At 51.9% G+C, this 25,514-nt stretch overlaps 1 protein-coding gene across 1 annotated transcript in view; it reads left to right on the forward strand.

The window, feature by feature from the left end:
* Positions 1 to 20,178, forward strand: part of PTK2 (protein tyrosine kinase 2) — a 192,929-nt gene extending 172,751 nt beyond the window's left edge. Inside the window, 9 exon segments of the mRNA XM_070382716.1 lie at positions 637 to 774; positions 1,497 to 1,628; positions 7,897 to 7,959; positions 10,499 to 10,538; positions 10,862 to 10,968; positions 14,758 to 14,913; positions 16,216 to 16,296; positions 18,958 to 19,086; positions 19,089 to 20,178. Coding sequence (XP_070238817.1) covers positions 637 to 774; positions 1,497 to 1,628; positions 7,897 to 7,959; positions 10,499 to 10,538; positions 10,862 to 10,968; positions 14,758 to 14,913; positions 16,216 to 16,296; positions 18,958 to 19,086; positions 19,089 to 19,172 — 930 coding nt within the window. The 3' untranslated portion in view covers positions 19,173 to 20,178.
* The last annotated feature ends 5,336 nt before the right edge of the window (positions 20,179 to 25,514 follow it).

Below are 25,514 nucleotides of genomic sequence, written 5' to 3' on the forward strand. Positions count from 1 at the left end.
TGGGGGCATCACGGTGAGCTGGGCAGGAAGGGGCCTATAGAGCGACAGCTTAGCCGTGTTTCTGGCCTCCTGTTGCTTCTGCATCCGAGGATGGTCTGCGCTCAGCATTGTAAGAAGTGTGCAAAGTAGAGAATGTGTGCTTTCCTAGTGTACATTTGCACTGGCTGTCTAAGCTAACAGATGACCTTTCTTGAGGCCATAGTTGAGAGTCCATTTCCTTGCTTTACTGGCTTTTAGAGGTACCTGCACTTCTGACTCAAGACCCCCTTCTTCCATCATCCAAACCCCAGTATCTCCCTGACCATTCTTCAGTAGTCACACCCCCTTTTCTTTTCCCTTCTGCTTCCCACTTGCATTTTAGGGACCTTATGATCTCCTTGGGTCCACTGGGGTAGTCCAGAGCAACCTCCCCGTCCCAGGAGTCCTGACTTATAATCACGTCTGTGCGATCCCTTTGCCGAGTAAGGTGTTGACAGGTCCCAGGGATCAGGCCTTGGACATCAGGCCTTTGGGGAGCCGTTTCTCCGCTGCCACACTGTCCTCTGCAGTCTTGGTTACTTCCTGTCACCTGGAAGCCGGACCATGCAGAAGCCACACTGTGTCAGAGCGTGACCTAGCCGCTTCGCTCATCCGCAGGTCTCTGGCTACCCTGGCCCACATGGAGTCACAGCCATGGCTGGCAGCATCTACCCAGGTCAGGCATCTCTCTTGGACCAAACAGATTCGTGGAATCACAGACCACAGGAGATATCCATGTGGCAGCCCAGCGTGGAGGTAAATTGGACGTCCTTGGGCTTTGCCTTGTTAATTGATGAGGCTGTACCCAAGGCACCTTTCATTCTGAATCCTAAGATTTCTCGGTTTAGATGATTCTAAGATCAGATGTTCTCTGGGTCTGTGAATCTTTTTAACTAAAAAATAAAGAGATGCTACCATCATTAGTCCATTCATTTGAAAAAACAGAGCCCTACATGAGGCCAGTGGACAGACAGAGCCTCCAGCTCAGCCACCCATGTTAATTTTTACTAAGTTTTCCTGGTGAAACCAAGAACCACTCCTGTAGTGTTAAAAAACACTTCTTTAAATCCAAGAACGTCTGTAGCTGTCTGCTGTTCATGTTCTTTCCCTTGGAGTAAACATGCCTTACACTCATAACATGCGTGTGTCACGTTTAACCCTCCTCCCACTGTTTTACTTCCAGATCGTTTCCACTTTTTTTGCTCTATTTAATGAAGCGTTCTGTGCACACATCTTGGATTACTTCTTTAAAATATATCCCTGCAAGAGAACAGTTGTATACCTGTTAAAGTTGTGTCAGCCACGTTAACCTGAAGCCCAAGGAAAAGCGGCTCCCACAAGCAGAGCATGAGAGCCTATTTCCCCCACCCTTGCTGCTCTGCTTAATTTTTTTTGGAAAGACATACAGAGAAAAAGTAAGAGCACCGTACGTGGACGCCTGAGAGTGACCCTCCTCACCGCCCCTCCCTCACCCCCAGGACTCGGCGGCGCTGGACCTGCGCGGCCTCGGGCAGGCGCTGCCCACACACCTGATGGAGGAGCGGCTGATCCGGCAGCAGCAGGAGATGGAGGAGGACCAGCGCTGGCTGGAGAAGGAGGAGAGGTTTCTGGTAACTGACGCACGCGCGATGCTTCCACTCCTCGAGCCCCGGGGCACCCGCTGTCCCGCCAGATGGCAGGAGGGTCCATCTTGTCCAGAGCAGGAGCGTTGGTGCCCTCAGACTTGTAGTAGTGGGTTGTTTGCTTGTTTGCTTTTCCCAACTGACTTTTTCCGGGTATATTTCTAGGACATCAGCAGTGGCATTGCGGGCTCAGACATAGAACCGTTTCTGTGGCTTTGCATGGCTGCCATGCTCACACAGAAACGACTCCCGCTAAAGCGGCCGCTTGCACACAAGACACTGCCTCTCGCCACTGCAGGCCGGTGGCTAGACGGGCAGGCCCCAGGCTTGCCTTCCTGGGTCCTCGAGTTCACGGTCTGAGGGGCACAGCCCTCCGCCCACACACCTCTGGGGTTCCTGGCAGGAAGCGTCTTCCTGGGACAGCTCTTGCCAGCAGCGCCTCAGAAGTCCCTGGGGACAGACGAGTGGTGACAGCAGTCTCTGTGTGTCACGGGGGCCTCAGTCTCCCAAGCCCTCCCCTGTCAGCCCTCCTTCCCGAAGTAGCGGAAGGGAAGGATGGCTGGATGGAGCAGGACTCGGGGAGCCTTCACACAGCCCCACATCCGGGGGTCCAGGGCTGGTCCCCTGGGCCGTAAACATCCCCTGGGGCCTCTCATCACCCTCTGTGCTGAGGGACAGGACACCATCGATGAGGGGGATACAGCCGTGTTCAGGACTCTGGGAGTCCTTCAGGCACAGAAACACTTAAATCAACAGCCAGTTGTTTATAAGACAGATAGCCTATTTGCCCTCATTGATTTGTATTTTAAAAGTGACTGTCACAAACTCTCCAGATTAAGCTGAATGTATTGCAGTACCGGTGTCTGGTCTGTGGTTGCTCCTGGGGGCTGAGGAAGGCCAAGGCTGTGAGCTGCTCTGAGCCGGGGTAGCCGGGGGCACTGTGTGGAGCTGGGTGCATGTGGTGCCCAGGCGCACACAGATTGGGGTTTCAAGGCGGACAGGCCCAGGAGGCGTGCTCAGCCTCGTGAAGAGCTGGTCTGTGGGGAAGCTGGATGCCTAAGCCCAGCTCCACTGTCTGAGTGATGGCAGGTGTCCGGAATCAAGAGTGGAGACTCTGCCGGCTGTCAGCTGTTGGGTCTGTTCCTTCTAACTGAGATTTTACATACCACAGACATGCAGATCCTAGGTGTACAGTTGGATGAGTTTTGGTAAATGTGTAAGTCCGCATACCCTCCTCTCCGTACGTAGAGCTTTTCTGTCAGTCCAGTAGCCTCCAACTCATGTTCAAGACACATTAGTGAGCCGTGTAACCTGCGCCACAGGGCTCCAGTCAGTGCCGCGTCCTGTGACAGGCGTGGTGTCCTGGTCCCCTGAACTCATGACACTTGCGCCGTTTGTTCCTGACCCTCATTCCTCCCATACAGCCTCGGAATCTCCTCTAAGTCCAGCTCTTGCCTTGCTAAATCACTGCCTGTTCATTCAGAGTTCCCCTCACTGGCAGCTTGGTGTCTCATTCTCACTGACTGTTGTTTTAGTCACTCAGTCGTGTCCGACTCTTGTGACCCCATGGACTGTAGCCCGCCAGGCTCCTCTGTCCGTGGGATTTTCCAGGTGAGAATACTGGAGCGGGTTGCCATTTCCTTGAGGGGATCTTCCCGACCCAGGGATCGAACCTAGGTTTCCTGCATTGCAGGCAGATCTTTACCATCTGAGTCATTCTTAGTTATTATTTTTGTATATGAATATGCATTGAGTTTTAGGAAGTTACCTTGTATATAACAATATTTATCACATGAAATCTTTTTGACTGACTTCCTTGGGCTGTCTGAATGCACCATTGTCACTTTTTAAAAACATTTTTTCCCTTTATTTTCTATCTTATGTATCTCATATTGCCTGAAGCATCTGTTGCCAACTTTGGTGTTAAATAAGTCCTTGCCTGCTTTTCTTGCTTTTATTTTTAAAGTTAACGTCTATAATATAATGTTGGCTTTATATTTCAAAAAATAACTTTTAAAAACCTTTTAAAAGGTTTAACATGATGAAGTGTGTGAAGCATTTTGCTTGGTTTTATGCTGGAATCACATTCCAGAGAGGAGTCCCCAGTAAGTCATGGTTGACATCCTTTTAAGGTCCTGGTTTATCTTGTTTGTGATGTTTCATTAGAGTTTCCTGTTGATCTTCATAAGCAAGAATGGTTTATCATTGTCATTGTTACGGTTTCAAGATCAAAACAGTGTTGGTGCCATGAGACAAGTTGCCTAACCGCCGCCGCATCAGCTCTGGGTCAGGTAGCGGGGTAGGGGCGGGGGAGCTGAGAGCAAGCAAGTCGTCAGCCTGGGTGACTGGTGGGCGAGGCGCAGCCCCACCGACCGGGGAGCAAGGTGAGGAGGTGGGGGAATGAATGCCACGCCTGGCCCCTCTGCAGTCCTGTCCCCTCCCAGCTGTGTCTCCTGCCCCAGCCGTGGTGATGTTTCTAAAACTTGGCTCTGATCCTGTCCTTCTCTGACTCAGAGTCTGCTGGTGGCCACCAGTGGGTGACCGCCCGGGGCCCTCCATCCTTCCTGCCGTCCGGGCCTACCCCCCAGGTCAGCCCCCGATTGTGGCAGAGAGGACGGAGCCGGGGAGGCGTGCAGGGCCGGCCTAGCAGCTGCAGAGCGTTCCGGGGCAAGGGCACACTGAGCGCAGGAGCCTAGACTCGGGGTCAGCCGGATGAGGGCTGAGAGTCCCAGTTGTTGTGACCCACATAGCTGTTTACCGCTTTACGCTTTAACGTATTCATCTGTGAAGTAGCTACAATGTCCTCTGTAAAGGGCACTTTTCTGTTGGGTGGAATTGAGGATTAAGCATGTAACCTGTGAACAGTGGAGCGGGGGGAAGTACACCGTTAATCTCTCCAAGGGCTTTTCTCTCTATCAGCTGGGAGGCGGTGCTGCTGAGAGTCTGGACTGTGCACCTCAACCAGAATACCTGCAGGCCGCTCCCAACCTTTTTTTTTTTTCTAAACCATTATAGACCTGATACTCTAGTGAAATAAAAAGCAGTTACTAGAAAAAAGGAAAATTTTTTAAAGATACAGAAAGTTTTATTTTGAGCTCCAAAAGACCCAAAAATTACTATTTAGATTGCTGTAGAAATTTCCGAAGATGCTCGTCCTCTTGCTTCTGTCTCATAACGCCCTGGTACCAACAAGTCTGTTCTGACCCACCCTGGTCCTCGGTCTGTGCCGGGTGCAGAGCTGCCATGCCGTTCCGGGGTCAGCTTGCATCCTGGTGGAGGAGTCACCTTCTTCTTTGAAAACTTAACATTGCTTTGTCAGTAGTGATTCCCAGATTCTTTTCTAATAGATCAGAATCAGCAGCTGTTTATGGAAGCATCCAATTTTAGGCCCTACCTCGTTGTGTGAGGTGACTTTTTATCGAGCACTTTGGAGAGTCGCGCATCCCTCAGGTCCCTCCCCCTCTGTTGGCACACATTTGTCAGGGTGGCAGGCTCTTGCCTAGAGCACAGGGCCGCGACCTACAGTGGAATCTTGGTGGCATGTCCCCACCTCCTTCTCTGATGTCATGCAGCCTGTGCAGTTTCTGAGATGGCTCCACGGCGGTGGAAGCTGTCCTGCAAACTGGCAGGAGAGAGCCAGCAGCCTTGATCAGAGCCTCAGCGCGCTGGGCGGTCCTGCTTTCCTCTTGGGTGCTGCTTTCAAAGAGAAAAGCTTTGCTCCCTGTTTGTTTTGCTTGCTGTGTGCACGGTCATTCTCTAATGCAGGGCTGTGCTGAAGGCAGGGTTTTAACTTTAAAATGAGAACGTTTTGAGTATATAAAAGCTGCTTTGTGTTCTGAGAAAGGAAATGAATGTTGGAGCTGTTTTCCCCCTCGTGGCAGAGTCAGCTAGCGGGAGTGAAAGATAAGCATCAGGACGGGGTCACAGGGTCCCAGACGGGACTCTGCTCCCACCCAGGACACAGCCCTCCGTGTTTCCTCCATGGTCCAGGTCTGAAGACAGGGTGGTGCACGGGAGAGGACTTCAAGTTGGAAGCCTTCCTTCAGCACATATTTGCTAAACATCTCATATGTGCCCATTTCTGTGCCAGTTCGTTCAGTTGTGTCCAACTCTTGCATCCCCATGGACTGCAGCACACCAGGCTTCCCTGTCCATCACCAACTCCCAGAGCTTGCTCAGACTGATGTCCATCAAGTCGGTGATGCCATCCAACCATCTCATGCTCTGTCGTCCCCTTCTCCTCCTGCCTTCAATCTTTCCCAGCATCAGGGTCTTTTCCAAGGAGTCACTTCTTCACATCAGGTGGCTAAAGTATTGGGGTTTCAGCTTCAACATCAGTCCTTCCAATGAATATTCAGGACTGATTTCCTTTAAGATTGACTGGTTGAATCTCTTTGCAGTCCAAGGGACTCTCAAAAGCATCAATTCGTCAGTGCTCAGGTTTCATTGTAGTTCAACTCTCACATCCATACATGACTACTGGAAAAACCATTTCTGTGCCAGACACTTACTTAGTCCTTGTAATAATCATACAGGTGAACTGGATCAGGAGAAGTGAAGCCCCTTGTCCATGGCAGCTTAGCACCTGTGTGGTGAGAAGAAGCAGGCGTTGTGCCATGTAGGGAAGGGGCGGGGGAGTCCCAACAGGTGGCACTTCGCTTGTTGACTGGCCGCGGGTTTTCAGTGAAGTCCAGCGGTGCTGGGGCACAGGGCCTCATGGACAGAGGCAGGCGCGGGACAGAGATGCAACCTGGTGGCTGACACATTCTGCTTTTCGCATGTTCAAACCCTGTGGCTCAGTAACTCAGCTGTCAGAAACATGTGCCCAGGAAGTGCTCAGGAATTTAGTCAAAGGTTTGTACACAGAGCTGTTCACCCAGAGCCTGTTCATGCACGTGAAATTTTGAAAACGGCCCAGATGTTCAGCAAACAGCAGGTGAGCTGTTTTATTGTGCTTCACACATACGTGGCGGTCTCAGTGCTTTGCCAGCACTACCTCGCTTAATCTTGACGAGGATTGGGGTGGTATGCAGCGAGTGGTGTCACCTACTACCCGTGTTACAGATGAAGAGGTTGAGGCCCAGGTCTCACAGCTCGAGAGCGCCGGGGCCTGACCCAAGTCCCACACCCTACATACATACATTGCTCTGCTTTGGTGGCATTTTCTACTCTGAGGACAGTGGAGCTTGAGTACTTTTTTTCCTTTGAGAGTGAATTTGTACATCAGATGGCTAGTGCCAGCACCCAGGCTGCTTCCACCTTGTTCTGTGTGTGACAACATTCACACTCTGGAATACTGTGCAACATTTCCCATGTTTGCCAGTTTCCGCTGTGTGATGTCATATGAAGGCTACGGAATTATATGACATGGTTTCACTTTTGAAAACACATCTAAGTAAAGCGAGAGACCAAGCTCATCTCTCTGTCACCACCTCTAACAGGCGCCTGTGGCTAGTGTCCTCAGCACCTGGCCCTCATCAGGACGTTCTTTCCTTTACAAGAGTCGTTTTTCCTGTGTCATCTCTGCCAAATACAGGGTTTCTGAAAGAGACGGTGCACTGACGGAGACCAAGAAATGAGTGGTCAGCCTGGAGAGGGCAAGGGGAACGTACCTTGAGATGGGCTTCGGCCAGTGTGTCTGGCACAGAGGGCAGGTGTCGGCGTGTCTGCCTGTGGGCTGCGTGAAACCCGCACCGTGGTGGGGCAGGCTGGGGCCACTGCGCGGCGTTGTTTCCGTGAGGAGGAAACCCACCAGGCCCCACACCCTCACAGCGTGTGGCCTACTTTGTTTAGTCTTCTGTTAGTGACATTCACCCACTCTTACTAAGTCGAGATTCCTCTGTCTGGTTTCGAATTCTGGGTGCACCATGCGGTGGGGGGTACCCATCACCGGACCATTTGCTGGTTTGGCAAGACAGCCAAGTAGGAATAAGCCTCCACCTGCCAGGAAGACGTCATCGGTGCCTGCTCCCGGGGCAGGGGTTTCTCAGGAAAGAAAGCGTGCTGCTAGGAAGAGAGGTGAGGCCCACATCTTCGTGTGTCACGTGGGGCAGGGCGCAGGCCAGTTCTGTTAGCTGTGCACACGTGCAGAGAAGGGGGCTCTGCTGGGCCCGCTGACTTGCACTTGTCACCCATGGGCTTTGAGAGTCTTTCTGAAACTCTGGAACTTTCAACTCTTCAAGACGCTTAGTACAGAAGTACATCAGTGGTTTTCAAGCCGAAAATGAAACTGTGTGGTTTGCTTTTGTTTCTCCAGAAACCTGACGTGCGGCTCTCTCGAGGCAGCATCGACAGGGAGGACGGAGGTCCTCAGGGCCTGGTAAGCAGCTGCCTGCATCCTTGTCAGGACTGGGACCTCTTTGTGTCTTGGGGTGTCCACGCTTTTTAGTATTTGTCATACAGAACACAGTGACTCGTTCCGTAACTGAAACCGGCATTCCAGCCAAGGTTATTAAAAATACAGTACACAGAATTTCTCCCCATCACTAACACAGTCTTTTCAGTAGTAAGCTGAAATACTGAAATACGTGCACACGTTAACTGTTACTACAAGTTGTCATCTGGCCAAATTTGTATACTCTTATTTCGTGTTTTATAAAAGTTTCCACAGTCAGAGAAAATTTGTTCAATCAGGAAATTTTTCTCCTGGATGTTGTAGGAGAAAATGCCTGAAATTCTCTTTGAAGACCTAGCTTCTTATTATTCTAAATACATTTAAAGCCTGCTAGAAATATTCCCTGTTCTTTAGGGGAGAGTAGTTAAAATTATTTTATTAGGATTTCCATCAATGGATATCTGGTTAAAATAAATTAAGAGAAAAATAATAATAAAAGAAAAAACTTAAATTCCCAGTAAAAAAGGGAAACTGCCACTTGCTGGGTAATGGAATTAAGGAGATAAATTTCCACCCTAATAAGGCTTTTGGGTATATATAAACCACTTCATTTCTAGACACATGCCTGCCTACATACATACACACATGTGTGCATACATATGTAAAAACATACATACATGAGACCAGGTTGTCAGCCAGCTGGAGAATGCATAGTTTTCCCTAGTCTGTGCTATAAAATCCAGCTCCCCTAATACCTGGCCCCTGGAAGATGTGGCCAGTCACCAGCATGTGAGGGTTTGGCCTCTCCCATCACACACACGTGTGCACACGCACACACACACACTGGGCTCTACAGAGTGTTTGGTGTTCATACACACACACACACACACACACACACACACACACACACAGTGGGCTCTACGGACAGAATGTTGGGGTTCTTTAGTCCACATGTGCAAAATCACACAGTCCCCCATTTAACATCTCCACACACAGGGCTCCTTCCTTATGTTGAAAAGATGACACACATCTGAAAGCATTTTTCTCTAAGATCAGAAACACGACGAGGATGCTTACTTTCCTCACATTTATTCAACATAGTATTGGAAGTCCTAGCCACAGCAACCAGACAGGAAAAAGGAATAAAAGGAATTCAGGTCAGTAAAACTGTCACTGTTTGCAGATGACATGATACTATACACAGAAAATCCTAAAAATGCCACCAGAAAGCTATTAGAACTCATCAATGAATTCAGTAGAGTTACAGGATACAAAATTAACATAGAGAAATCTGTTGCATTTCTATACACTAAGAATGAACTATCTGAAAGAAAAATTAGGGAAATAATCCCATTTACCACCACATCAAAAAGAATAAGATACCTAGGGATAAACTTAACGTAAGGAGACAAAAGACGTGTACTTTGAACACTAGGATGCTGATGGAAGAAACTGAAGACAATACAAATGGCTGAAAAGACCCGCTGTGGGTTTGGACTGGAAGAAGTGATGCGGCTAAAACGACCAGTGCAGCCCCTGTCAAGACACTAATGGCGTTGTTAGCAGACCCAGGACAGATACATTTAAAACATGTATGGAAACACAAATGACCCTGAGTAGCCAAAACAGCCTTGGGGAAGAACAGAGCTGAAGGAAGCACCTTCTTGGCTTCAGACTATACTGCAAAGCTGCAGTAATCAAAACAGTAAGGTCCTGGCACAAAGACAGACACGTAGGTCAGTGGAATAGAACAGAGTACCCTGAAATAAAGCCCCATACTGTGATCAGGTCATCTTCAAAACGGAGTGTTCAGTGACCTGGCGGGAGCTGCTGCGGTCCTGGGTGAGGAGCAGTTGTGGCTCTGTGTGCTGTCTCCTGATCCTTGTGTTTTAAAGAAGTGGGTCTCTGCTCAGTAAAAAGGAAAGCACCTTAAAATACTTGTATTGTAGCCAGTTTATTGTTTTAGAGTAACCAAGGCAAGTCTCTCTTCAAAAGTAGGGTAGGGTTCTGAACATACTTCTTTTCATTCAGTCAGCCTAGGATAGGTGGCTCTGATCGCAGCTGTAGGCACGGCGGTCTAGACGAGGGCTGGTTGTCTGTGCGCCTGCCTGGGGTGGTCTGGCTTCCTGGCTTGGCCTCTGGCTAGTGCAGAGCAGAGGGCGTGTCACCCCAGTTCCTTCAGGCGATAGTGACAACATAGATGTCCCAGTGCTGTGAAACCTCTTCTCGTTGCTGTCCCCAATAGCTCCCCTTCTTGTGATGGGGTGGGGCGCGGGGGCCGTGCATCCAGATGCAGACACAGATTTCACACTCCTGTAGGCCAACTGGAGACGTCTGTGGATATAATTTCTTTAAAGAAATGCTGAAATTGTGACCACCTTGACCCCACACCCCCTGGATGTTAGGTACAACCGTCTCGTTAGCCTTTGAACCCAGTGTTTAGCTCAGGCGTCCTGGACGGGGCGGCTGTTGCCTTGTGGCGCAGCACCCTACTGCACTGACCCCGTGTCTTTTTTCCCCACAGACTGGAAACCAGCACATATATCAGCCTGTGGGCAAACCAGGTAAGTTAAAAAATGGATTGTGCATCACACAGTTTGTGTAATTTGAAGGGAGTGTAGTTTCTTAGCTTTGGAATGCCTCGTGATGTGTTCATGCTTCTCCCGCTGCAGACCACAGCATGTGTGATGTTTACCAAATTCAGCCCACGCCTGAAGTACTGGAAAACAGGAGTTACAGCTCTAATGCGCCAGAAACACCCCACCCCCACCCCTGCAGGGGGCCCTCTCTCAGACTAGCGCCTGTTGTAATAACTCCGTTTATTTGGGAGTCGTTTCCATCCTTTCCATTAACGGACGTTACTCAATGGGGCTCATTCCTTTACCAGATCCTGCAGCACCACCAAAGAAGCCGCCGCGTCCCGGAGCCCCCGGGCACCTGGGCAGCCTGGCCAGCCTCGGCAGCCCTGGGGACAGTTACAACGAGGGCGTCAAGGTGAGCAGCTTTCATCCCAGGTGCCAACCCTGCAGTGATGTGCGGTGGGGTGGGGGGCTCCTCCATCAGCTCCAGACCCCGCTCGGAGTCAGGACCAGCCTTACTGGGAACTCTTTTCCTGTGTTCTCTCACGTGATAGTCCAGGGCCTCAGTCAGACCCTATCTCAAGAGTGTTTTCTTATCAGACAGGATGTTTCTTTGAGGTAAAGTGCTAGGATACCTTCTGATGGTACAGAGGAGTTGAGCCAGACACCTGGGGGACGCGAGACCTTGAGCAGGCACAGTGTCTCCAAGTCCGTCCACGTGGCTTGGGGCGGCGGGGGAGTGGGGTGTGGGTTTCGATCCTTCCCCGACCGGGACCGCAACTGTGTATGCCCAGCAGCGTGTGCTGCGGCTGCAGCTGCCTGCTGTGTGCCCGCTCAAGCGGAGGGGCACCTCCACTCCCCATTAGGTCAGTTATCTCTCAGAATATATCTCTAAAATCAAGGTGGTATGTTGACTGGTATTTTTTCCTTCTTCATGGTGCCTAGAAAAAGGTACATATTAGAACCCAGTAGCTGTGATCAATCCTGATAAGCTGTGTTTCATTGACAACCACCATTTATTGAGTGCCAGCTGCTGTGGCAGAACTTGTCCTGTGTAGTTTAAAGCTCACATCAGCCTCACGGGATCGGTGGTCTTACCGTTTTTCTCAGCTTTCACGTGAGACACCCCGGTTCCCAGAGGTTAAAGGGCATTTCAAAGGTACAGCCTCCCTATAGCTGACCCAGCATTTAGCTGCAGACCTGACTTTCCATCCACATGCTGTGTGCTGCCTCTCCAGGTTTACACCAGAAGCCAAGGGGCTGATTTCCTCATAGAGGCAGGAGAGTCAGAGAGGTTGTCCAGGCAGAGAAAACGTCATGTCCAGGCGCGCATCTGCCTGCAGCCTAGAGGCTGCTCTCTCGGACCACCCTGGCCCCTGCAGGGGCAGTGTGGAGGTTAGCATGGGCCCAGAGGCACCCCTGTCCAAGGACAGGTCACCAGCTCCCAGAAACCAGAGTGCTGGTCCTGGGGACGGCCTGGGGCTTGGCTTCCCCAGCTGCCAGGCCTCCGGGCCCATAACTCCGCTAGCAGCACAGAGGAGCAGAAAAGGACAAACCCTTTCCTGATGTGGTTTATTTACATAAATTTTAAAAACGAAGAGAGAAATTGGGTTAGGGAAATTTTTTCATTCTCATAAGCAAAAGAAGAAAATTTCAAAATGGCCTGTATTGCAGTGAAAAACCAACTTTAAAAGTAGATCAGACACCAGCTTAGACCTCTGACCTGTGTTCATTTTTAACATGTGGACTAACATTATGAATAAATATAATGGGGAAACAACCTTGTTACAGGGTATATATAGGATATTGAACAAGTAGAAGTCTTTGTGGAAAGAGTGTGCTTACTTAAAATACACTCTGATTGATAAGTGTGAAGTATTTATCTCTATTATCAAATCCAGTCTGAAAGAAGCTCTCTCTTTAATACAGAAATGCTTACCTTTACCTGGTATTCATCCAAATAATAGCCAGAAACCAGTCTCAGTTTCTGCTTGGTGGCTTTACATTTCGGCTCTGAATTACCAAAGTCTTCCAGGACGACCCCTCCCACCGCGAGTGGTTGGATTACCTGTGTCTCTGTGGGTTGGTGGTGTGTCCTAACCTTCTTCCAGGGGCCTCCAAGTGGTCAAGCTCAAGAAAATAGGAGGCCAGTGTCAGCTGTCTGCAAAGCAAGCTGGTGCTGTGGGAGGGTCCCCGGGAGTGGCCCCTGGCTGTGTGATGACAGTGCTGCCCTCACAAGAGCTGGGCAAAGGATGAACACAAAGGAACGAGCTTTGAACAGAGTAGGACGGACCGCCCTCTCCTCCAGGAGTCCAGTCGTGGTTCTTTGTCGGAGCCCCGGCTGCCACACCTGAGGAAGCCCCCCTCTCCATCCTGATTGATGCCCTTTGAGCCGGCTCTCCCGCCACATTCAGCATCTCAGTGCCAACGCTTCTGCTCTCGGAAGTGATGCTGTTACTAACAACTTCCCCCTTTCCCGCGCACACAGCGTGGAGGATTGGACCTCAGAATTTAGGATTCTGCTGAATTTCTATACCAAAGGGTATAGAATTCAGACAGTTCTAAAGAAAAGTCAAGAAATCCATATTTCTCTCAGTTAACTTTGTCGGTCATATTACAGTAGAATAGCTCTAAAGCTATAGAGAAAAGAAAACATTAAATAAAATTTCTAGACTTAAAATAAAGGAAGAACCCAGCCATAAGAACTGGTTCAAATGAGGGGTATTTTTTGTTCGTTTGTTTTTAAATGAAGCTCCTGGTATCTTTAAATACAGCCCCCAGTCGGGCATCTCTGTCACAGCGGGACGGCTGGGTCGAAGCCTGTTTCCGAGGATGTCGGGTGTCGGGGGCGCTCAGGGACTGAGGGTGTGCCGTTCCTCCTGAACCTCAGGAGTCCAGCGGGCAGTGTTGTGTGAACACAGCATAGATACGCCTCTTTCTTTATAGAAGACCCCCAATTCTGTGGATCCTTGCACGGCTGCCGGATTGTCACGCTCGGGCTTTGCATGTTGTTTTCCTCATTTATTCATGAAAGCAAGCATGGTGCATGGCAGGCCCCTACTGAGTACGCGGGTGCCCTGAACAGACCGCCCGGCGGCTGCGCTTGGCTCGCCCGCGAGCCAAGCAACAGGCGGAAACCTGCTCCTCTTGTTCTGCTCGTGTGTTTTTATGGGGGTTTTGTCTGCTGCCTTTATTAATACTGTTTTTCTTTTTTCCCTCTCTCTGACAAATTCCTTTAACTTGTCCTCACCTTCCGTTCGACAATAGCCATGGAGGGTAAGCACATGGTGTCTGCGTGTCTGTCCAGCTCTCCGTCACACCCTGCTCTGCATGCTCATCTGGACCAGGAGGCGGGAAGCCCGGGGAGGACGCGTTCGCTTGGTTTGCCCCCAAAGCAGCACGTGTGTTTGCCGCAGAGTGACCACGAGCATCTGGGCAGTGGTGGAGCACTCCTTCACTTTCTGTCCCGGGGTCAGAGATGGCTGAGCGCTGGCAGCAGGTCCACATGGGCGAGTGCTGCTGCTGCCCCTCGGTCTCGTCAGGATAGACGCGTGCTGTCCTTCCGTGCCTGGGCGGCCGGTTTGACTTTTAACGCACTGGCGGTTCCTCCGGGGCCTCAGCGCAGCCTTCAGGGCTCGGGTTGTCTTGGGTAGCACTTGCTGAAGCCTGTGTGCCCATGCCCTGTGGTGGGCACCTTCACATGTGCTCCTTCGTTTCACCCCCATCTCGACTGTGGGTGAGGGAACAGGGGCCCCCCACAGAGCAACACCCGCACAGCTCCCGCTGCAGCAGCGCTCAGCACACAGAGGTTGTCCGTTTAAAGGAGACTTGCACTTGTCCACTTGTTATAACCATAAGTCCTCAGAGAGGCGTGGGGTTCCCGGGTTCTTCCTCTTCTGGTGAATGATTTTGGGGGTTTAGGGTAGTGAATCACCTCTCTGAATGAACTGGGGCTTTGAGTACAATGCGTGCGATTCCCTCTCATTTCCTTTAACTGAGCTCAAAGTTAGAAAAAGTTGTGCCTTAGTCATTTGTCACTTGGATGAACTGCTTTCCATCATCCTCAGACTGAAGTGTGTCCCCTAAGACAAGATCCCTTAAGTGATCTGCTCTGATCTCTCTTAAAGACCCTTCCTAGCCGCATTGCGGTGATACGTTGCCATCTGCTGGACGAGGGAAAGATAACTGGCTTCTGTATTGGCAGCTTCAGCCCCAGGAGATCAGCCCCCCTCCCACGGCCAACCTGGACCGGTCCAACGACAGGGTGTATGAGAACGTGACAGGCCTGGTGAGAGCGGTCATCGAGATGTCCAGCAAGATTCAGCCCGCCCCGCCGGAGGAGTACGTCCCCATGGTGAAGGTGAGCTGAGCCCCGTCACGCGCACGGCTGCGGTCCCTGCGGCCCTCAGGCCCATCCATCCCGCCGCTTCAGAAGGCCCGTGCCGCACGGTGACCACTGCTGTTCCCGACCTCGGTCCCGGAGCATCCTGTGCAGAGGAGTCATCAACAGCGGCTGCTGGTTCAGGGGGTCTCGGGTGAGAACAGCGGCAGGAGAACGCCGACAGTCTGGTGCCGCCATGGCAGGGCAGGTGGTTACGTTTTAAAGGGCCAGACAGGTAATCCGGGGAGACCCTGCTTTCAGCTCTGTAGGGCATTCACCTAGAAGTGGAATTGCTGGATTGTGTGGTCATTCTGTTCCCGATTTATCTTTTTGGAGAAATGTCTGTTCAAGTCCTTTGCTCATTTTTTAACAGGATTATTCCTTTTTCTGTAGAGTTCCAGGATTGAACAACCTTTTTAGTGTACCAGTGAGCCATCTCTGGAACAGCTGTTTTTAAACCCCAGTGTGGAATAGCTGCTCGGAAGTCGTGCTATTTTGTGGGCAGCCCAGTTAATCCATTCTGGCTGAGTTTGTAGCCTACTCCCATAGCAACTGTAGCCAGCGTTCTTAAGGGTCAACTTGCAGGAACCACAGGCATTTTTTTTTCCCTAAATACTAATAAACTCAACTGTATACAAAAGCAGCCAGGATTTGGTACATAATAAAGCTTTTTAGGGTGATTTTATAGAAGCTGCATCTTACGCTGTGTGATACTTCTTGTCGGTTGATCGAGCGGTAATAAGCAGCCTGTCCTCACTGGTCTCACCATGCTGCGGGCATAACCTAGCACCTGAGTCTTTCCGTAGTTGACCCCGTGGCGTCATACCACCTTTGATTACACTTGATCCCTTTAAACCCTGAGTGGCCAGGGGAGGGCTGTTGTGCCCCGTGTGCACAGTGGATGAAGCCCCGGGGTCGGCGAGGCCCCCAGAGCTGGTGCCACCTGGCATTTGCTCCCACGTGTAGCAGCAGCCACAGCGTTCCCGGCTGGCCCCTGAGGCTGCGGAAAGCACCGGGGAGGGAAGAGAGTCTCTCTGCACACGCGGCCCGCTTTCCCTGCCTGAGCCCCTGTTCCCCGGACAGGACAGCAGTGGGTGTCCAGAGATCTGAATCTGCCTCATAACGAGATCAGGCTCAGGACTGTGGAAAAGAAATACAGAAATTTCCCCCAAAGTATTGAAAAGGAAATGAAAGTCCTGTCGCTGGAAGGAGACACCGTCACGGCTGGCGTGGAGCTGCCTGGTGTGCATCCTAACGCTGGTGTGGTCTCCTGTCTGTTAGGAAGTCGGCCTGGCCCTGAGGACGCTGTTGGCCACGGTGGATGAGACCATTCCTGTTCTGCCCGCCAGCACCCACCGAGAGGTAGGGCCTCATCCAGGGGGCAGCGTGTGGGCCCTGGGGGGCTGTGGTGACTGCTCTGCAGGGCGTGACCTTCCGGCCAGCGCCCCAGTCAGGGACTCTGAGGACCACCCGTCCATCCTGGGGGCCGCGATGGGTGACTGGCGCCCACGCCCTGAAGAACGGGCCGTCCTGAGGGCGGGTAGGAGCAGGGGTGCAGGACTGCGGGCCCCGTGGAGTCCTCGGGAGCACAGACGGAGCAGCGGGCTGGGCGGAGTTTCCTCGAGTTCCTCTGTGAGCGGTCCTGGATTCCTGCTGAAAGCCGCGATATAAAACCTGTGACCAGTAAATAAGTAGCGTCTGGGGACCCGCACCTGGCCCTGCTCATTTCCCACGCCTCGCCGGCCCTGTCTCCTGTGTTCACTTTTCTGCTTTCTGTCTGGGGGCCCATGGTCTGTCCTTCAGCCCAGCAGGCCTTGTTTTTGTTTTGTTAGTTTTTTTCTTTACTTTTTATTTTGAAATGATTTCAGACTTACAGAAAGTTTCCAGAACAGCACCAGGAGTTTTCAGGTCCCCCCGCCCCAGTCTCCCCGTTGGGCCACGTTTGCAGTCTCTGTGTGTCTGCTCGCTGGCGTCTGCCTCTCTGGGGCCCCCTGGGAGGGGCTGTGTCACCCCCCTGCTTGTGGTGTTTCCGCTCGCCTTTCCTGACGGCGGGGCTGTTCTCTTACTTGGCACGGTCGCCACGACTGGGGTTTCACACCTACTGGCAGGCTCGCGTTCTGGCTTCTCCCTCTGGTGGGCGACAGCCCGGGGCTCGCGGGGCCCCTGACCCCAACGTGTCTGTGTGCTTCTCCTGGGCCAGCTGCTCAGGCACTCGCTGTCCCCCACGACGGGACCAGGCCTCAGGGCTGGGGGTCCCCCCTCCCCGCTGCATCCCCTCGGGAAGCCATGTCCCAGGCAGGTGTCAGGACGTGCGGGGCAGCTGGGCACAGCTCCTGCGCGGGTCTTCTGTACGTGACATCGATTCCCTTGCACGACACCACTTAATATCATTTTGGAAAATGGTTCTGACCATTGTCACCGTGTAGATTTATGTTTCTCTCCAGTTAGATTAGCTCTTTTGTCTGCTTTATTAGAACTTTAATTGGTTTTCTACAGTGAGCAAGAATTCTGCATCAGAATGAGGAAACTCCAGGTACCAGAAGTGAGGAAACAGTAGCCTGCCAGGCTCCTCTGTCCCTGGGATTCTCTAGGCAAGGATATTGGACTGGGTGGCCATTCCCTTCTCCCGGGGATCTTCCCCACCCAGGGATCGAACCCGGGTCTCCTGCATTGCAGGCAGATTCTTTACCGCCTGAGCGCCCGGGGAGGCCCCACATGACCAGGTCTGACCGCAGCCGTAGCTGCCAGGCCTGCCACGGCCCCGCCCTGTCGCTGGCTCTCCTGTGCACAGCTCCCTGCCTCCTGCTCTCCTGCTTCCTCTCCCGCCTTCCCACCCGTCTGCCTGGCCGGGTCCCTCTGGACCCAGTGTTAGCATTTATCTACTTCTCCTGCCGGGGATCCTGGAGGCCACCCCCCGTCCCCTGCCCCCAGTCCTGACTCCCCGGTGAGACCCCTGGATTTCAGAACTTCCCTCCTTTCAACCTTGCTTGCCCCCCACCCCCACAGCTGTTCTCTCCTGCCTTGAGTGTGACCACCCCAAGCTGCCCGCCAGTGTGTGTTCACAGACACCTTTTCTCCACGGCAGTTCTCCCGACGCCTACAGGTCCCGATGTTTCAGAGCCGCCCCTCTGCTGTCAGTGGGCGCCCCCCGAGCCCTGGGCACCGGCTCTCTGCGGGAGTCTGCCCCAACAGCACGTTCTTCCTGCGGCGTCAGTGGGACCAGTGTGCACCCTCCACCCTGCCCAGCATGAACCACACATGCACGTGCACACACACGCACGCACACGCGCACAGACAGTCTGCTGTCCCGTCTCGGGTCAGGCCTTGCTTCTCCTCCTCATGGCCTCGCCCCTCTTCCCTGAGGAGCCACAGCTTCTCTCAGCTGCTTACGCTGCCTCCGAGCTCTCCCCACCTCGGTTCAGTCCCTTCACGCACCAGCGCCCCTTCTGGGTTACGGCATTCCCCCTCCTGAAACCCCTTGGGCCTCCCCCTGCTGCGTTGCGCAGGAGCACGGTGAGTGGGGGGCCGTGAGCCCTTCACGGTGGAAGCCAGCAAGCGGGTGCAGTCCCGGCCGGCTGAGGGGCGCGCCCCCCGAGGCGTCTCTGTTGCTCTTCAGAGCTGGGACCTGCTCTTCTCCGGGTCCGTCTCTGTGGGGTGGTTTCTCTCATCGTCCCTGTGTCCACAGCTCTGGGGGCCTTGTACACAGGAAGTGCTCGCTGACTGTTTAAAGAGCAGGTGGATAGATCACTGCGACCCCCACTTCGCCCTCTGATCTGTTCGGAAGGGTCTGGAGTTGACATCCAAGTGGGGCGGGCCTCCTGACACCCTTGAACCACCTCCCGGGGAGCAGAGGAAAGTCCCACGGCAGGGGCAGTAGAGGCATGCAGGCCTGGCGGCGGAGACCCGGTTCTGTCTCGTTTCCAGGGAAGAAGGAGTCTCTTTCTTAGGAGGCACCTAAGAAGAGCTCCTGAGACCCCTGAGCAGTGGCCACAGGCAGCTCTCCTGACCCTCTTGTCCTTGCAGATCGAGATGGCCCAGAAGCTGCTGAACTCCGACCTGGGGGAGCTCATCAACAAGATGAAACTGGCCCAGCAGTACGTCATGACCAGCCTGCAGCAGGAGTACAAGAAGCAGATGCTGACGGCCGCGCACGCGCACTGGCCGTGGACGCCAAGAACCTGCTCGACGTCATCGACCAGGCCAGACTGAAGGCCCTGGGGCAGCCGAGGCCGCACTGAGCACGACCCGCCCTTGCCCCACCCGCCACGAGGCCCCCCGGCCGGCGCAGGCACGCCCAGCGCCAACGTTTTGACTGACGGCTGCTTGGAAATCTCATAAGTTTAACTGCGTTTTGATTTGGGTTGTTGTTGTTTCAGCTCTTTAATCATGGTGTTCAGAAAAGTCCGGGATCCACAGTGCAGCATTTTTCTGAGAGTAAAAGTTGTATGTGAGAAGCTCAAGAACGATGAAGGATAGGCTGTGCTCACGTCAGGATACGCTTTCGTGGAAATGGCCGAGGCAGTGACACGCTGATTCCTGAACTGGCCAGACCTCGCTTTGGAAGAAGAGGAGGAAGCGGAGGGTTCCAGGAACCACGGGGCTGAGAAGCCCTTTGCCAACCGCAGACTTGCTATCCAGACTGGAGTTTTGTCGTCAGAACGTTCTCCAGTTGCAATATGCTAATACCACTTTACAGAGGAAGGATATAAAAGCTATATTTTGAAGACTTGAGTCATTTCAGAAAAAAAAACTACCCTCTCCTCCTTCCTGCCTTTTACTTTCATGTGGGTGTGTGAAACATTTGGTTGGAAACTAGCTGTAGAACACACTAAAAACTTTTGTCTTTTTTCACCAGAATAATGTGCCAGTTTTTTGTAGCGATGTTATTTCTCTCGGAAGCAGAAATGCTTTGTACCAGAGCACCTCCAAACTGCATTGAGAAGAAGTTCTGGAACCATCCCTGTTTTCCATTTTTATATAATTTATAAAGAAAGATTAAAGCCATGTTGACTATTTTACAGCCACTGGAGTTAACTAACCCTTCATCATGTCTGTCTTCCCAGGAGAGAATCGGGTGAAACAGACTTGGTTTCCCTTTGATGTCCAGTTTTACCATCCATTCTGTTACATAATTTTGAAAAGTACACCCTCCCTTTAGTTTGTTGGGGGATATAAATTATTCTCAGGAAGAATATAATGAACTGTACAGTTACTTTGACCTATTAAAAAGGTGTTGCCAGTAAAGTTCTTGGTGTAATATCCTTTCTTTTGGTTCTGTTCCTTCAGATCGTTTGAAATTTCTCAGATAACTTGTCAGATCAAGTAATATACAGGCAAGCTCCCAAAAATTATTCATTTCTTTTACTCTCTGTCCTCTTGACAAGTCAGGAACACCACTCAGAAGAATGGCCCGGCCTAAGTTAAGCTTTTCCTCCATCTTCACGGTGAAACGGGAAATCAAGCTCTGCAGGCTGGCCGTGCCTACCACCTGTTTAGCACTGTCGGGAATCTCGCTCTCTCAAGGGGACCGTCAGCATGTGGCCCCAGGCCCAGCCTCATCTCCTGGAGCCTTTGGGCTGCCAGACTGGGGTTTGTAGTGCTGGGGACCCCAGGGGAGAAGGCAGAGCCCAGTGCGGGGACCCGAGGGCCCAGCAAGCAGGTGGACGCAGGTCCCTGGGGTGTGGCAGGTCCCCAGGGCTCGGCCCCTCCCTCTGGGCTGCAGGGCGTTCTCCGCACCTGGAAGGAAGGTCAGGGATGTTGCCCGCCCGAGTCTCTTTCGGGATCTTGAGTCCGCACGTCCTCATGTTTAAGCTGGTGATTGTAAGGTTGAATACAACACGCCGGGGTTGTCCTGCCTGCATCTCGGGTTCAGCGGCGGGGCTGTGAGCCCGGCCACAGTGCTTGTCCTGCGCCTCCTGGCCTGAGTGTTCATCCCTCCAGCACCACGAGCTGCAGGTGAGTCTGGAGAGGTCCTGTCGGTCAGGAGATCCATCTTGTTTGTGAGAGTGGGTGGAGACAGACTGTGAATGTGTTGGGCGCCTGCTCGGGGCCCTGAGGTCAGAAGGCCTGTCCTGGGACTCAGCCTCACTGTGCTGCAGGCAACGGCTGCCTGACCAGGCAGCTTGACGCTGGTCCACACTGGGCGGGAGAAGCAGTGAGGGAAGTGAGTACGCGCCTGCTCACAACCTCACCTCTTTCTCCAAATGCATGTGTTTTAACGCTATTTTAATTAAAGAGTAATTTAGACGGAGAAAAGGGCACAAATACATTGAGGTTATTGAATTCTTCACAAAGGAGCACACTGGTGTCACCGACACTGAGACTCAGGAGCAGGACAGCACCCCGAAGTCCCAGGGCCCCCCCAGCCACTGCCTCTACAGAGCGGTTACAGCCCCCCGTTTTCGGTTCGACTCTTCTCAGACATAACCGCGCACTGTCAGCCCGCTGAGGGAATAGGTGGAGCGCTGTCTTCAGACGAGCACGTCCAGCCCCCCGGGCAGCCGGTCCCCACACCCCCGAGGCAGCGGCTGGCCAGGTCTCCCGCACCGGAGAGCTGGTCTTGCCCTGCATGTAGCTTCTGGAACTGCTGCTCACACCCTTCGGTCTCTGGCTTCTTTCCTCAGAACCGTGATTTAGGATACTCCTGTCTCTGCTCATCAGGGTTCGTTCTGTTTCTGATGATGCTTCGTGGTCTGACAGCCTCGCAGCTGTTCACCTATTGGTGGAGGAGACATCTGAGTTGTTTTCAGTTCCCAGTTCTTCTTTTTTTGGCTGCGCCACGCGGCATGTGAGGGCAGAGTTCCCCGACCAGGATGGAACGCGTGCCCTGTGCGTCGGGAGCGTGGAGTCCTGACCTGTGGACCACCGGGAAAGTCCCGGTCTCTGGTTACTGTGAATGAAGCCGCCGTGGTCGTTTGCATACAAACACGTGTCTTTTCACTTCTCATGGGCAGACACCTATGAGTGAAACTTCTGGAACTTAGGCTAAGTGTGAACTTGATTAAGAACTGCCAGTCTGTTTACTGTGTAGAAACCGTTTTCCACCCCAGCCAGATACACGCAAGGCTTCCTGTGTTCCATCTCCTTTTAGTTTGTGTTCATGTACGATAATGTCAAGCAGGCTCTTCCTATACTTACTGGCCGTTTATATATCTTTCCTGGGAAGTATCTGCTCGGATATTTTGCCCTGTTTAAAATCAGGCCGTTTGTCTTTCTGCCCTTGGGCAGTAGGGCTTCACGGGTGTCCTGGATACTCGTCTCTTAGATTCTTGTGCCCACACATTTTCTCCCAGTCTGGGACATGGCTGTTTACTTTCTTAACTATACGCCAGTGTCAACTTACCCAAAAATTTGGTGAAAGAATGGTTGTCGTTGGAACTATATTGACTTTAAAGGTTAGTTTGAGGAGAATTTTGTCTTCAAAAAATGTGAACTTAATATGTCTGTTTCTTTAAATCTTTGATTTCAGTAACGCGTTGCTATTTTCAGTGTGAATAGAGGTCTTAAATACCTTTCGTTAGTGTATTCCTGTTCTATGTTTCTGATGTTGTTGTTTCAAAATGTTCTTATTCTTACTTAACATGGGTGTGCACGTCGTGTTTTCTGTTCCTTTTTTAATTGAAGTATAGTTGATTCACATTGTTTCACACACAGGTTGTTATTGTTGAGTCACGAAGTTGTGTCGGACTCTTTTTCGACCCCATGGACTGTAGCCTGTCAGGCTTCTCTGTCCATGGGATTTTCCAGGCAAGAATACTGCAGAAGGTTGCCGCTTCCTCTTCCAGGGGGACTTTCTGACCCAGGGATCAAAGCCACGTCTCCTGTGTTGGCCGGCAGATTCTTTATCACTATATACGTATTCTTTTTCAGATTCTTTTTCATCACAGGTTACTACAAGATACTGAGTATAACTAAGATAACAGTGGGTCCTTGTTGTCTTATCTATTCTTATGTATGAGAATCCCAGGGACGGGGGAGCCTGGTGGGCTGCCGTCTGTGGGGTCGCACAGAGTCGGACACGACTGCAGCAGCAGCAGCAGCAGCAGCAGTGTGTCTCTATTAACCCCAGACTCCTAACTTATCTCCCCTCTGGTGACCGTAAATTTGTTTTCTAAGCCTGTGAGTCTGTTGCTTTGTAAATAAGTCCATTTGTATCACTTTGGGGGACCCCACAGGTAAGCGATGTTACACGGTGTTTGTCCTTCCCGGTCTGACTTAGCTCACTTAGAGTGATCATCTCTAGGCCCATCCACGTGGCGGCAGATGGACTTTTCAGTTGTCGGTGGCTCGGCTCACAGATGCGCAGTCATTCACCCTGTATCCTCGGTGGGCCAGCTCTTTCCTGCTGCCGCACGCCTGCCCCCGCCTGGAATGGTACTGCCCCTCAGACCAGAGAGCGGGCACCCTCAGAGGAGGCGGGCTCAGCTCAGCCTCTCTGTGCGGGGTCCCATCGGTGGGGCTGACTGCCATGTTCCGAGCCCAGGTCTGACCAGGTTTGTGTACCACCGATGAGGGCTGTACATCTGTTAAAGCTTTTAAATCATACTTGACATTAGTTTGTTATTTTGCTGAATTTGACAATAAAAACAGACAATCATTTTTTAGGTTCTTTTCCCCTCTGGAGGAAGGACGGTCTTTCGATTTACCCAAACATTTTTAGGCGTTGACTTGTTTTTAGAAATTCATCTCTCTCTTTTTTTTTTTTAATTACACAAGTGTATGAGTGGTGCATGTACACTGAAGAAAATGAGAAAATTTGGCCAAATCAAAATATGTTTAATTGCCTCAAGGTCAGGAACAAAACAAAGATGCCACTTTCATGACTTTGGTCAACCTGGGGCTAGAAGTTCCAGCCAGAGTGGTTGGGCAAGAAAGGAAATACAGGGCGTCCAGGCTGGAGAGAGGGAAGCCACTCCAGCTCTCAGGTGATGTAGACACAGAACATCCTGAAAGGCCCACAGGGACTGGAGACAGTAAATTCAGCAAATAGATAATCCACGCGCGCTGTGTCCACACGGTGGGGTGTTATCAGCCATAGAAAGAGAAGAAGCACGACATGGGCAGACCCAGATTGGGAAAGAAGCCAGACAGGAGGCCACAGAGGTTCCATGTGACTGTGTGATTCGTAAGGAAGAGCAATTTGGGCCTCTTCCTATGATTGAGTTAAAGGTATTGATACGGATCTATCACCCTGGACTGTGGGGCTGGACCCGGTGTAATTCAGGGGCCCTTACGAGAGGGAGGGTTTGTCTACAGAAGGCGCAAAGCCAGTGTGACAGCGAAAGCGGGAACTGGAGTGGGGCACCCACAGGCATCCTGGGCGACTCTGGAAGCTGCAAGAGCTGAGCGAATTCTCCCCTGAGCCTCCAGAAGGGGCCCTGCTGGCCTGGCCTGCATTCCCGCAGGACCAAGCGCAGACTACTGGCTTGCGCTGTCGGAGAAAGCCTGTGGTGGTCTAAGCCAGCAGCACCTGGGGTCTAAGGTGCATGGGCTGCTGTTCAGTCACTAAATTGTGTCTGACTCTGCAACCCCATGGACTGCAGCACACCAGGCTTCCCTCTCCTTCACTATCTCCTGGAGTTTGCTCAAACTCATGTCCATTGAGTTGATGGTGCCATCTAACCATCTCATCCTGTGTCGACCCCTTCTTCTGCCCTCAATCTTTCCCAGCATTGAGTATTTTTTTTTTCAATGAGTATTCAGGGTTGATTTCCTTTTGGATTGACTAGTTTGATCTCCTTGCAGTCCAAGGGACTCTCAAGACTCACGTGGACATCACTAGGTGGTCAGTATTGAAATCAGATTGATTATATTCTTTGCGGCCAAAGATGCAGAAGCTCTATACAGTCAGCAAAAACAATATCTGGAGCTGACTGTGATTCATATCATGAGCTCCTAATTGCAAAATTCAGGCTTAAATTGAAAAAAGTAGGGAAAAACACTATACCATTCAGATATGACCTAAATCAAATCCCTTATGACTGTACAGTGGAGGTGATGAATAGAGTTGCCCTTGGACGAGTGCAGCCCAGCTCCTCCCTGCTGCACCTTCTCCAGGCCCGGGCCCCAAAGGACCAAACCTCCCCATCCCCAAGCCCTCACCTCCCCAGGGATCCCCTGGGGGCACTCAGATACTCTCAAAAGAGACCTCACTTCCATCCTTCGTCTTCCCATCTCGCCCTCAGCTGGAGTCACAGCCCTCCAACAACTCGCCCCAACAAGGGAGGGGGCTCCTGGCAAATCGCCCCTCCCGCAAGAAGCCTCATAATGGAAGGATAAGTCAACCTCCCTGGGTCTCAGCCAGGCCACCTCCACCGCCTGGCTTCCTGCTCGGACCCCGGCTTGTCGGTTTCCCAACCTTGGGAAGTAATCTGGAGAAGACGGCTAATGAGTCACTTCCCAGGAAGTTACGAGACGTCTGCTGCCAGAGTGAGTCACCGGAAACGAGGTGGGGGAGTCGGGGGGTGACCCCCAAACGCACACGCGCAGTCACTGAAAACCCAGTGCCAGCTGTGAGGGCATGAGTGGGTCACTGTGAGCGCGTGAGCGGTGCCTGTGCCTTCTGCTGTGATGTCTCTTTT

This window comes from Bos mutus, chromosome 14 (assembly GCF_027580195.1).
Source record: "Bos mutus isolate GX-2022 chromosome 14, NWIPB_WYAK_1.1, whole genome shotgun sequence".
Classification (NCBI taxonomy): Eukaryota; Metazoa; Chordata; class Mammalia; order Artiodactyla; family Bovidae; genus Bos; species Bos mutus.